The sequence below is a fragment of the Balearica regulorum genome, chromosome 19 (genome assembly GCF_011004875.1).
Source record: "Balearica regulorum gibbericeps isolate bBalReg1 chromosome 19, bBalReg1.pri, whole genome shotgun sequence".
In the NCBI taxonomy this organism is placed as follows: domain Eukaryota; kingdom Metazoa; phylum Chordata; class Aves; order Gruiformes; family Gruidae; genus Balearica; species Balearica regulorum.
In genome coordinates, this window is record NC_046202.1 from 3215395 (window position 1) to 3229128 (window position 13734).

Consider the following 13734-nt stretch of genomic DNA (forward strand, 5'->3'; position numbering starts at 1 on the left):
GGATAAAATAAATCACTTTTTCTCAAGACAAAGCGTTAATTTGATAGCGGCCGTTTCTAGCTGACTGGTTGCCTTGCTCTGCTTGTTACCAGAAATGAGCACAGCTTGCTTTGGACTACGTAAATGCTTTCTCCTGCCCATTTTGCTTAATATAACTATAATGTGCCCTTTATCACACTTCAACTTGAGTAATCCCAGTTTAGAAATAGTGCATAATACCCATGGGAAAAAGCACTAGAAACGTACATTATAAAAAACATACAGACGAAGCTCAAAAGATCCACTGACATGTAAATTTAATTAAAAAATTATAGGTTTTCAATGAGGGCTTGTGTCTTCAATTTACCAGTTTCCATGACTTCTTCAGAAAAAGTGTTTCTTTTTTGCATTCTTGGTGGAAAACATGCTGAGGGATGTTACGGTCCCCCAGAAAAGTATCTCTATTCTGTGTCACAGGGAAAAAAAAATTACCCAAAATATGTACACTTGAAATAAGTAAGAAAAATATCCCCTTTCCTGTTTTGTTTTATTTCTGTCCTCTTTAACAAAAGTTAAACTTTCCAGTAACCAACATTGCATGAAAAAGCATGTCCGAACTGTGTGAATAAGCCTGCTTGTCATTGCATGTGCAAATTTTAAGGTCTTTCAGCTCTGTCCATAAACGGCATGTGAGATTGGATAAAACAGCTAAACTGGCAAGTGGGCAAGCGGAAGAAGAGCCAATGGCCAGAGGAAAGAAAAGGCAGACTATAAATAGGGCTCATTATATAAAGTATCGCTGTTCAAAGAGGATTCTGGCTTAAATAAGAGAATCCCAAAGTTTTACTGAAAATGTTATGAATTGCTCCATCTACTGCATGTTTAAAGGAAGAAAAGCCCAGCAGGGAAACCCCACCTTCCTCGGCGTGATTTCCTGGGGCTGCGAGCGTGCCCTGCCGAGCAGCCCGGCGCGTCGAGGTTCATGCAGTGGGAGCCGTCGCAGCCAGTTATTGCGGGGAAACGCACAAATGCGCTAAATTCTGAGATTCTCCTCAGTGTCCTCGGTCTGAAATCCTAGGTGAAAAGTAAAATTCACATCTCTTGGCTACTAAAACTTGAAAGTCTAAACGTCTTTGAAAGTTCCAAGATTAAATGCTTTTCTTGACTCTATTCTTCTATCTACTCTGCTTTCAACAAACCCGATCACAAGCTCAACTACTTAAAAATCAGCGTATTATAAAAGCTACTTCTGCTTAATACCCGCTATTTCAGTTTTTAACGCGGTAAAGGCAGTGGCTTTTGTGGTGTTTTATTAAGTCCAAAGCAGCTGTTCAAAGGACCAAATCCTTTGGTTAAGGGAGGAGAGAGAAAACCCCCTTGTTTGTGGAATTTCAGCCCCTCGGTAGATGGAGGAGCCGTTCAGAGCCGAGCTCTGACTTTCACGCTTCTTTCTGCCTTCTGTTATGAGTTGCAGCACTGAAAACCACTGTGGGTTTTGTTTCCCTAACTTAATTAATAAAAATAATTCATCAGTAGCTGATGCCTTTCAGAGTGGTTTTTCCCTGAGTCAGCTTACTGGGGAAGAGGTTCATTATAAATTATAATTAGCAAGAAAAAAAATAGGCTGAATAAAACTTCTGATGTGGTGGACATCCCTTAATGTAGTGTCTCAGCCTAGTTTATTTGAAGAAACTTGTAGCCGAAATGCTGCAATCTAGTTTATGTACTTTGTTCAATGTATAAAATGAAAAAAAAAAAAAGTTTTATGAGGAAGACCAGAACTTGGTTGGGGATTATCTGTTTTAAATTCCAGAAGTTACTATTAAAACAGTAATTTCTAAGATGTCCTGACCTCGTATTTGGACTTACAGAATGAGCAGTATTTGTTTGACAGCACACTTTGAGCGGGAGAGCTTTATAATCAGCTATATGAAGTTTTCTGCACTGCAAACATTATGTATCTCTACAGCTGATCCTGCCCCGGCCTAGATCCATCCATACCTGCTTGTTAATGACCCGGGACAGGGTTCGTTAGAGGCTCGGTGTACCTGGCGTCTCATCAGCGTGCTGCTCCCTCCGCGCTTCTCCTTCCCTTCCCGCCTCTCGTCCTGCGAGAGCGAGTGACTTGTCACGCAGCCGTGCTGCGCTTCCAGACGATGCTGATGCTGAGTGGTGTTCCTTTCTGTTGGGTTTGATCTTGATTAAGGGGAGAAAAGGGAGCCAGTGCTGGTTCAAGTTTATCGTTATGTATATTGTTTGTCACCTTTGTTGGTTCAGTTGATGCTTTGAAGTTAGTTTTGCATTAGTCTCGCGCCTTAGGCAACACTGTTTACTGCTTCACTGTTCATGTTATTTCACTTGCTTTTATGGGTGCTTCTATTTCATAGTTTTGCCCTGCCAATTTGGATAGAATTGTGTGAAATTTTGCTTTTGGTTTTATCCTGTAACTTTTTCTTGCAGGAGCCGTCCTTTACCATGCAGAAAGACCCTTGGCATTGGACTAGCCTCGTTATTACAGAGTTTCCCATTAACAAAAACGTAATATTTTTAATCTTGTTTCTTAACTTGTTGTAAACAAGGTCAAAACCAATTAGAAATCAGAGCTGCCTTCATTGAAAAGGGTGAGTCTGATGTAGTTATGCATCTTCATCCGGGTGCGTTACGTGATTTCAGTCAGTATGTAATGAGCTGTCTGTACAGCGAGATTTAAAGGATGACTGCATTGCTCAGCTTTCTGATTCTTTAGCATTGTGGAACAGAAAACAGCGTACGATTGCATGGGTTATGTCACTACTTGAATTTTTTCTTTCTCCAGTCCTTCCTTCCCATTCAGCTCTCAGGAGGGACGGTACCTCGGGTTTCCCCAGGCACTCAGAGCCAGCTTTGCCCTTGTTCCCCGAGATCAAGAGGCGATGGGGGAGGCAGGGCAGAGGGACACCGAGACGGCTGGCTCTGCTGTCCAGGGCTCAGCAGGAAGATTTCAGCTGCCGGTTGCTGGTTTCTGTTGCTCTCAGGATGGGTGGGATACAGATGTAAAACAAATACATTTTTATCCTGTGTGTCTGGGGACAGGCAAGGTACTGCGTAGCCAATAGAGAGTACTTCCTTGCTTCAGGCTTGAAGATTTTCTGTAAAACTTAGACCTTGTGTGTAACTCTATAGGTTAATTCACCTAAAATGATTTCTAAAATTTCTTTCCATAGCATGTGCTTCTTCAGCACGTGAAGCAAATGCAAGCTGCAAGGTCTTAATTAAAAAAACAGAAAAGAAAATCGCTCTCATGCTTCCCTGCGAGGGCTCGTGCATTAGTTGTGAGACTCACGGACTGTCCCGGAGCATCTCCTGCGTCTGCAGCGCAGCGTGGGGCTGACCTGGGCACAGCACCCATCACCCGTGGTGCAGGCTGCTGAGGCAAAGGCTGCGCTGTGACAGAAGAAAGCTGAGATGCTGGTTCATGCTTTGTAATGTCCATTTGTATTTATGGCCTGATTCTGAAAGGTATTAAATGTATAAAATATGTATGTTTAAATGATGTATTTGGATCTTAAAGTCACTCTGCTGTTAATGTGCTTTTAAGAGTTTTCATGCCGATGTGCTTAGGTAGCAACAAATTGGGCTTGTAGAAATGTGCGGGGAAGTTGAAATTCAGGATGCTAGGGGGACTGGGGCTGCTTCAGCCGGGTTTTGAGGGCTGGGACCTGGCTGCGTGCTGCTGCTGCGGCTGCGGCGCTTCCCTTGCCGCTTATTTTGCCCCCAAGCAGCCCTAGCCCTGGGGCAGCTGGTGTAGGATATGGGTGTTAGTGGGTGCTTGATGGGTGCTTCTGGCTTTGGCAGAGGAGAGAGCGTGCCTGCTCGCCGCTCCGGCCACCTCTGAGCAGGCTCGTGGGGAAGCCTCTGCCGTTGCTGTGCGTTCTTCAGCGACTAGAGAGACGGCGACTCATCTTGCAAATATCTCTAGTCACATGCTGCAGAGTCTTTCAGGCAAATTTTGTTGAAGCAACTGTTGGGTGAAAACTATCAAAGCTCCGTTTTGTTTCTGTGAGTCTCAGAATATTCGTCATAGGTTAGCTGGAATGAAAGCAGTCATGCGTGGCAAAGCCACGCTGCTGGGCTCTTGTGTTCAGGAACTGAGAGCGAAATGGGTATGGTCTCTCATTTACCTTCCTTACCGTGTCTGTCTTTATTTTCACGCGCTGAGGTTTGGCAGTCGTGAAACTAGTCAAATCATTTCTAAAATGCAATATTTACCCTACGCTACTTATTACGAGTCTGCATCCTCGGTGACAGAATGGATTCGGCTGGTGCTGCTGCACTTTTAATGTTACCTTTTATGTCCCTGTTTGTTCCAACAGAGTGGCCGCTAGCACAGACGACTTGAACTTGTATCACCCGCAAACTGACAACGCTGGAGCCACCAGTTTGTCATTATCCCTGCTAGTGTATCTGATTTAATTTTGTGACAGTGGATTAATTCTTAAAATTGCAGTGCTTTTTGCTCGTTAATGGTCAGCAAATGATTCGGGGGGGGGGGGTAGGGCAATGGAATTCATCAGTTTTAATTCTTCTAGTTTTAAGTTGTTCTATAAATATGTCTTTATGGATGTAGTTTTACTAGCTTAAAAACATCTAATTGAAAACAGTTGCTTAAATCTCTTTGGATCAAGAAGGCAGTAATAAGCAAAGAGAGTATCTTATCCCTGCAATCCAGAAACACTTAGTGACTGGTATACTCGGTGCATGGGTAATCAGCTTCTTGTTTCATCGAAAAACCTTAGCTCTTTTGGTGTGATTTAGTACTTCACCAGCAGCATGGGGTTTTTTTCTTGTCTCTCAGATTATCAAGTAGTGAAAGAAAATGTAGAACAAAATGGCATAACGTACAAAAATGTTTTTAAAAGTATTTAATTCATTTATGCCATCTTGTTGTGTGTATAATGTGTTCTAGAATATCAGCAGGCTTCTGAGAAAGAAAGCATTAGATTTGCCTTCTTGTAAATTAACGTTTTGTTGCACATTATGTAATGTTACTCTTATGACTTAGTGTTTGCATCAGGCAGGACTGATCTCTGCTATTTTGGAAGGTACCCACCAGATGAACCCATAGCTCTTAGATAAGACCAGCCTGCGCATTTACCTATTGACGCTGCTTGTGATTCCAAAACCAATGAGCTCCAAGGGATAAAGATTTGGATATGCATACCTTTGCTTTCTGAAATTCTGTGGGTTTGGGTTTGGCGAGGGGGCTGTTGCTGGGATTTGGGGTTGGTTCCTTGTCTACTGTTTGTTTAATTTATGTCCTTTCTAGCTTATGAGTTGTAATCACTGTAGATCCCGTGCACAATAGGGAGATGCTCCAATTATTTGAAACACTCTAGGTTATGTTGATACTACATTTAAACAAAAATTATTGATGACCACTCTGGTTGTTGGCCTTTTTTTTAAAAGGCTTCTACCTGCATCCCTCTGGCTTGCAACGTGGTACCACATTCCAAAGTGATCCTCAGAAAGTGCCCTACCAAACCTGGGAAGTCTATAAATGACAGGCGGCTCATTTCTGAGCTGGGAAGCAAGGAAAAGCAAGCCGGTTGTGCAAACCCACAAATCTTTCTTCATGCACGTGGGAAGTAAAACAGGTTAACTTACACAAGCTTCATCATTTCTTTGAACACCTGTGTCCATTCAAGCAGCTAGGACTGGTCACATGGTCAGTTATCACATCTCATTAGGAGTCATAATTAATGGCGGTGGTAATTTCATAAATTGCAAGCACGCGTTTAACTGTGCCCTAGATTGAACGCATCTCATTCCTTACTCCTTAAACAGGCAAACTGTGGCTTGGAGTTACATGGGAAAACTATATTGCTCAGGAAGTTTTGTCTTTTTTTTTTTATTCATTTTATTTCTAAATGTCAAATAATTTTATCCGACTTTGTTTATCTGAAGTATTAAGAAGTTGTGGTAGCATCGTGTCTCGGAGCACGGGCAGTTTGGACAGGCTGCCTTCCCACAACATGGAGGAGCAGCTACAGCATCTTATTCTTTGTTCAGGACTTAAAACGCAGTGAGAGTTCAACCCCTGAAATTCTTTTTCTTCACACGAGCCCATTGTTAACAATCACTTGCTGTTTGGTGGTTTAAGAAATGCGTAAGTCCATCTAAAAGCCATCCATTACAGAAAATAATCAGACATCCTTTTTTCTTGTACATTTGTGTCATTCTGTGAATCAGAAGCATTTTATGTACTAAGGGCAATGTGCTTTGCTTTTGGAATTTCTGCGTTTCACTCCAACCCCGGGGCATAGTTGGTTCAGGAGACCTGAGGTGACCTGTAAATGGGAGCTGCTGCGCCCCTTCGCTGCTTAGCAAGATCATTTTAAAGCAAAATTGAAATACAGTGTCCAGATACAATATGATAACATTTTAATCCAAAGAGAAAAGCAGTAGTTTTATACTAGTTGACCTCTTGAAAGCACGTTCAGGCATTAATCATTTCTCATAGCTTTCCTCTGAGAGGAAGATGGGCAGTTTCCTCATTTGTAGGTGACAAATCTGAGACAGAAAAAGAAATTAGGTGACTTTCCTGAACCCAAAGAAACTCCTTAGGAAAGCAGGACAAGAGCTGAAGAGTTCCTGCACAGGCAGTGGGAGGAGGCACACAGCTCCAAATGCTGAGCTCTCTCTGCAGGCAGGAAAGGTGCAGGAGAAAGGAATATCATCTTTGCAGAGTGTTTTGCTTATGGCAATATGCCGTCTCGTTTGCGAACCAGCCTTCCTGTTCTTCCTGGACTTCAAAGAAAGTCTTAGTTTTTCTCCTAAATCCCAATGACTGACTGTCTATAAACATGCTGACAGACTCAAAACTAACGAAGAGAAGTCCGCTCCCTGTGCGTGTGTGTTATGTCCAACAGAAAGACGTTAACGTTGTGCTTAAGCGGCTGGGCTGCCGCCTTACTCGGGTTCCCTTCTTTGGGCTTCCCCAGCCTTCCTGTGGGATCTTTTCTTTCAGTTTAAGGCAGAATAAAATTTATTAAGAATCTTTATGGGCTTTATGAAGTTGGATTAATTTTTAAAATCTAAACTATTTCAACCTTTCCTGTAGAGGAAGTGTGACTCTCTTTCCTCTTTGTTTCTCTGTGGATGCAGTAAGATGATAACCCGCCCCTGGCTCTGCATTGCAAAGTCGTGTCTGTTCGGAGCAGCACATCCCCGGGGCCGCGTAACACCGACCACAGCCAGAGCTCTTGCAGGAAAAATGATCAGAAGGCCAGGGCTTATTTTACTGCACCGCTTTTGATTTTGGAATTGCAGAGAAGATGGCAAGAGTTTTGTCCTTTGCACAAGTCAAGGTTCAAACCTAGAGTTCTAGGTCGAGGTGACGATGCCTGTAAAAGAAAAAAAAACCTGTAAATTCTTTAGGGGAAGGTTTGCTTCTTATGTGCTAGGAAAATACCCAGCACCAGGTTTGAGGTTAGCAGCCAGACCAGCCAACATCCATGATTTACCCTGTAGAGAGGGGAGGGGAGCAGATCCCTGAGGGCCTGAGCAGCTCCAGAAGTTATCTGCACCCGCACGGAGACACGGACAGGTCCTCCATGCCAGAGCAGATCCTGCCGGATCTCCACGTGGCCCCCAGTGCTCACCGAAGCCTGAGCCAGTGAGGTGGCACATCCGTGACTGGGGCCACACGCTGGGACCAGCAGTTACTCTGCTCCCCAGTAGCGAAGCAAGTGTTTCTCTTTGTACTTGAAGGTGCAACCGCATCTCCTGGGCCCTGGAAACGCGAGAGCATGGGATTTGAGGCAAGTAATGCCCCGATTCCTCGTCACGCTCCAGTATTTCTACTGTGCCTGGCTGCTGCGGGGGTTTGTTGGGAGCCAGAGGGGATGGCGGTGCCCTTCGCTGTCTTGGCACTCACGGTAAGATTTGGCCGTAGGAAACTTAGGGCTGTTTGAAGTTTTTATATTTTGAAAAATACAATAAACTGTTCCGTGGTTATAAATCCGAGTGATACAAATTTCACGCTTTGCGTTAGGCAGGGATGTAGCTTTGCAAAAGGCAGTTTGTGCGCTGCTTTCCCTGCGCTGCTGGCTGCCACCCCTGCTGCGTGGCAGCCACGTCCTGCGGAATAGAGGAGAAGGCTGAAAGGAACGGCGACACAGCTCCTCAAGCGACACTGTTCTCGATGCTGCTTCTGTGCCTCTGTTTTGTCGCCTCTCTGTACTTCTGACGGAAGGAAAATTGGAATGTTTTCCTACTGATGGGATATCAAGCAGAGGGCTGCTGCTAGCTTGTGTTGATGGTGCGGGATGCAAAATTAAGTTCTTGTATCAGTTGGGAATTTTGTGGAATTTGCTTCCATTTGACAGTGTTTCCAGATGGAAAAGAGCAACTGTCTGTTTCTGTACAGTGCGATTTTCATTTACGTGAAGTGATTTGGGGGGGGGGGGGGGTCTGCGGCTTTGTTTTCAGTAGCATGAAGACAGATGTTATTTCACTGGACTATCTGGAAGCTTTTCCTCATCCCGCAGTTCTGTTATAGGTGTGCGTCTTTTGAACAAAGATAAATTCCATTGGAAGTGTTAGAAAGGTAGTTGTATTTTGAGTTATTTTAATGATCCCTTATTTTTCTAGCACAGTAGTTTAGAAACATGTTAAAGCTAGTGGAAAAGTAATTTATGAAGGGCAGATGGAGTTCAAAAGGTTCAAATATACAAGTTCAGTTCCAGCATCATTTGGATCTTCACACCTCAGTGTCCCAATAGAGAAACTGGATACTGAGTTTTTAGAGGTTTTACTGTAAAAACTGAGCCCTCCAGAACTTTTAGTAACTAATGGATTTTGCAGAAATGATTTGACTACCCTGGATGTCCATTAGCTGTTTTGCTTTTATGTCTTTGCTGGAAACCTAAATAGCTTTTACTTGCACTTTTTTTACTAGTTATATGTTTGCAAGAGATGTCTTTTGTATTACAGTAGCCGGTAGGAAAAAAAGTGATGTACTCAGAAATTGTAGGAGCATTTAATCATAGCATGTCCTAACTAGAATTTAAACTGTGTGTTGTCAAGAAAGTTTCCATCTGTGGCATACCAATCCCAAGCTGACTACATGCAGTTTTAATCTTCTGACTCTTGAATTCATTCTTTTTTGTGTGGCTTTGGTGGTGTTAAAATTTAATCCTCAGCAGTTACATCATATTAAGTCTATATTTCTCTCCTTTCCTTGCATGTCCTACTTTATTACTGGCAACGGATTTTGAAATATCCTGAAAATCTGTCTTTTCTAATATGGGCATGATTGATAAAATACCTTTCTACCAAATGGGTGGTTTAGGAAAGTTTCCTCTCACCTTCATTGAGCTGCTAGATACTTGGCCAAATGAACGCCCTGTAATATGCTGCTCCTATTAGAGGTGCATGTCTTACTCTCAAAAATATCTTGCTGATTTAAAAGAATTTTTCATCCAGTTATGTCCGTCATATGTCACTCGTACTGGTTGTATCTATATTACATCACAAATGAGAATGAATTTTGTACGCTACTATTAAGAGTAACGTGTGCCATTTTCTGTACGGCACAATGATACAGAATAAGAGAAAAATAGATAAATCTACAGATTTTGGTTGCCATTCTTCCCTAGTTACAGGTACATGTGACAATTCTGGAAATTTTACACGTGGAAAAACTGGCTGGCACAACAGCAGAGGAATGATGAAACCACTTCCATTTTGGAAGAGAGCAGATAGGATGGATCTGTTTCTCAACGTCGAACAAGCACTTAGGAGGAAGGTAGCGTTGAAGCTGGTATGGTTCACCACACAAGGGTTTTATTTTTGTGGTGGAAAATCTAATCTTTCCGAGACCATTTCTCTTGGGTATAGGTCTGAAGTCTGCTTTATATTGGGAGATTGGCATGAAATCCATAGCACTTAAGAGGATAAAGGCCTTTGTCTCCAAAATGTACATTTTTTTGGAACTATAAAGGCAGTGGAACAAGAAATGGTTTTAGGTATATAATGTTAAGATCCAACCCTGTAATCCTTTCTCAAGTAAAAATATGTTGTAGATCAATTTTATCGATTCATATCTTTTTTCTATGTGTTTTAGAAGATTCACTTTAAAAAAAGGAAACCTTCCACATTTAACTAATGATTAAAGAATTAAAAAAGATGAATTATCAGGACCTGCTCCAATTAGCCAGAATGACAACATCTTCTGGTTTCTCTGTAGACACCATTTGATTTCTGAGAGAAGCGTGGGAGGCTTTTATTAAAAAGTAAATAAGTAAATGCCATTTCTCTCATTGCCTTTCTCATTTACGCAGTCACTTCACACAGCCTGTTCACACATTAGGAAATTGGGTAGCTCTTCAGCTTCAACATGGGCTAAACAACGTTCTGGGAACTGTTGTGATTGTTAAATAATGGGCAATATTTGAAGCTCTTCCTTCCCTCCTTGAAATATTACAGAAAGGTGGATAATAAATTTAAGCAAAACATGGCAACAAACCAGGGCAGGGTTAGGAAGGGAAGAGCTGGGTGAGAGGAACAGAGATGATGCGGGGGAAGATGGCTCTCTGCGAATAGATGTGTTCGGTTTTCAGTTTACAGGCAATGGGACAGAAGAAATAAATTCAAGAGGAGGAGGAGAAAGGAATGAAAAGACAAGAGACTTATTCAGTAAGTAAATTAGAAATGATAAGAGATAAATAGATGAAAATGAGCAGATCTGTGACTAATCTCAGTTGTTCTGGCATCACTGAATTCAAATCAGTTTACACTAGCTGAGGATCTGGACAGACTGGCAGAGTTGAGACCAGAGACTAATTTTTTAATCTGGACTTCCTTGCTTTGTATACTTAAGTTTGACGTTTTCTAACATCATAAATTAATATGCAACCAAAATAGGATTGGCATAGGTACTCACAAGGAGAGAAAAGATTGGCTGTCTGGTGCTCAGTGATCTTTGATGTCAGAGGATCACAGCTGTTGGTTTATCAGTTATAATGAACATTTGTATGGCTACTTTTATCTTGAATGGACTAGATATTCTGGCTGATGAATATTGACATGATTGAAGTGAGATTACATAGATTTTAATCAGTTGAGGTTCTGGCTCAATATATGCAGTTGTAATCTGCTTTGTTCCACCTTAACATATTAGATTTCTTGCAACAATATTAATGATTTAGGGGAACCATACGTATCTGGAGAATATTTGAATACTTTGATATCTATCTATCCATCCATCCATCCAAACTGCCCAGCACAAGCAGCCGTGCTCTCTGCTTTCCAAGAAGAACCACGGTCTCTAACATTTTAGAAGTCAGGTTTATTCCTCAGAAAGAAACCCACCTGAGTATTGATTCTCTTTGCATTAAGCTATGGGGAAAGCAGCATTTTCTGAATCGCCGGGCAGCTTTGTGCCTGGCCCTCATGGTTTACTGAGCTAAGGTCCCCTACCAGCATATATAAAGACTTAAGGACTTTGTTTCTTAAGCGACTCGTTTTGACGGTCAGTTTGTTGGCCAAACACTGATACGCTTTCATTCAGATGTAAAATGTAGAGCAAATGATGTGCAGCATACTGCTGTGGGATGCATTTTTTTTGTCTGTGTAGCAGTGTAATGCTTTGGCCATCCCTCCTCCGTTTCTGTTAAGGCACCTCCTGAAGTCAGACTGAAGCTGCTTTTAAAAGGAGCCAGCATTGCTTGGATGTGGGTGAGGTGCAGCAATTCGGGAATTGCTCCCAGCTGGTGGAGAAACGATTTCCAAGCAAGCTGGGTGGCTCTTTAACCACTCTTCCCAGCAGAAATGAGCTAAAATATATAGAAATTGTTGCTTTGACAAATAAGCTAATGAGCCACTCAAGTTGCTTTATGTATTGAATGTAGTTGCTTGACAGTTATTATTATTTTCTAATTATATTAAGTTATAAATTATTAACAAGTGTTTAATTTCAGTCCAAACAGATCCAACAAAAGGGATTTGTACAGTTATGAATTGCAGCAAAATGCAAAATTGTTGAGCTTTTAGTATATGCAAACTTGGAGACCCTGGTTATTTCTCCCTCTTTCAACAGCCAGTCATGAAACTTTCTTGCCCTTTTCACCTTTAAACTTTATTTGAACTTGGAAAGAAGACTTGTGAATTGAGGGGGGAAAAAAAAAAAAGAAAAAAAAAAGAGAAGGGAAAGGAGGGGGTACTAGGGGGGAGAAGGTCTGATTATATGTTACCGTAACAGTAATACTAGCAAAATAATCCTCCTCTTGTGCATGAGTGTCTGCTACTGCAAGCTTCGGGGTAAGAAGCTCACATGACATGCCTAGAGGCTAATGCTGGCCTATGCTTTTTTTTTCCCCCTTTTTCTTTTTTCTTTTTTCTTTTTTTTTTTTTTTTGGTACATATTTAAACAAAGGCTGATTATCCAAACAAGAATTTGGACTGCATCAACTGGACCAGTTAAATTATAGTTAGTAAAACTTGGCGCCTTCAGAGCTTGGAATGTTACAGTTACAGCTGGATCCTCGTTTGTTAGGCAGCCTTACAAAATAATAAAAGTGGAGATTTTTATCTTTATAGGACATAGCTTAACTCTTTGAATACAGAGAACTAAGTGCCAAATATTACAGTTACTGCTTAGATGTACTATTCCGGGCCAATAAACACAATTAAACATTTGTATCCGTGCTCTATAGGACGTAGGGCAAAGGGAGCTGCGTAGCCAGCACTCGGATGGATGCAGTGGACATTCATTATCCTCCAGGATTTCTCTCAGATAAGGAACAAGAAGACAAGCAGTTTATGGTTCGATCTCCTTTATCTTGCTGCTGCCTTTTTGAGAGTATTGCTGGTTTTATTTGAATTTATCTTCTTTTTGTATTTTCTGTTGCTATGAAAAAAGCTTGTGTCTGTGTAGGATCTAGATGGTCCCTGGAGTTAGTCTGATTTTTCGCCTCTCAGATGAGCTGGAAAACTGTCTTCCATACTGTTTTCAAACCATTAGCAAACTTTTCACTAACCCCCTCCGTGGCCCACAAGATTGCCTGTCCCCATTGCCGTGCTCGTGGGGCTGGTCTGGAGAGGGTAGGTGGCAGGGGATGCATGGACACAAGTCGCCTTTCATGACCGTTCCAGACTTGTTTTCCCTTGTGTCATCCTACAGAGAGGGATTGGCTTTGATTAGTCACTTACAAAGCCAAACTTTGGCTTTCTGGTTGTGTATTATATAGCTTTGGTTGCCAATCAGAAAATGAAAGTTCTTTTCCTAAAATTAAACAAAGAGGTCCTGATCATTAACCTAGAACAAATCGATGCCTCTGCATTAAGTCACATGGAGCAAGGCCAATTTACAGCTCTCCCTGATCTGCCCGGTGGGTTTTTTATGCATAGGTTTATCTCAGTTTCTTTTTAAAGAAAGTGTTTATTGTTTGCATTTTCTGAAAATCTTACTGAGTAACAATGATTGAAACTTAAGCAATCAAGACTATCCAGAACGTTTGCAAGAGCCCACCAGCTAGATAATGTTTACCAGGCTATACCAGATTATCTTTTGCTGTCTTTGCATAGTATAAAAGCTGGCATTCATTAAAGTGTGAAAAAGTTCATTTCCTTTACTGTGACAGTTTTACCATGTTTCGGTGTACTTTTGTCTCGGTATTGACAAATAGTATGGATAATAAATATGTAATTGCTGCAGTCAAGATACCAGGGGAGCTATGAGAGTGAGGAGTAGGTATTTTTAAATGGAACGACGTT

At 41.7% G+C, this 13734-nt stretch overlaps 1 protein-coding gene across 15 annotated transcripts in view; it reads left to right on the top strand.

The window, feature by feature from the left end:
- BCAS3 (BCAS3 microtubule associated cell migration factor) overlaps positions 1 to 13734 on the top strand; it is a 366523-nt gene that overhangs the window by 249218 nt on the left and 103571 nt on the right. Inside the window, exon 24 of one of the 15 annotated variants that reach the window (XM_075771157.1) lies at positions 4332 to 4470. The exons of the other annotated variants lie outside the window; for them this stretch is intronic. Within the exon in view, the coding sequence (XP_075627272.1) occupies positions 4332 to 4357 (26 nt within the window). The 3' untranslated portion in view covers positions 4358 to 4470. Of the gene's footprint in view, positions 1 to 4331; positions 4471 to 13734 lie in introns of those variants that run through there. 15 annotated transcript variants of the gene reach the window in all.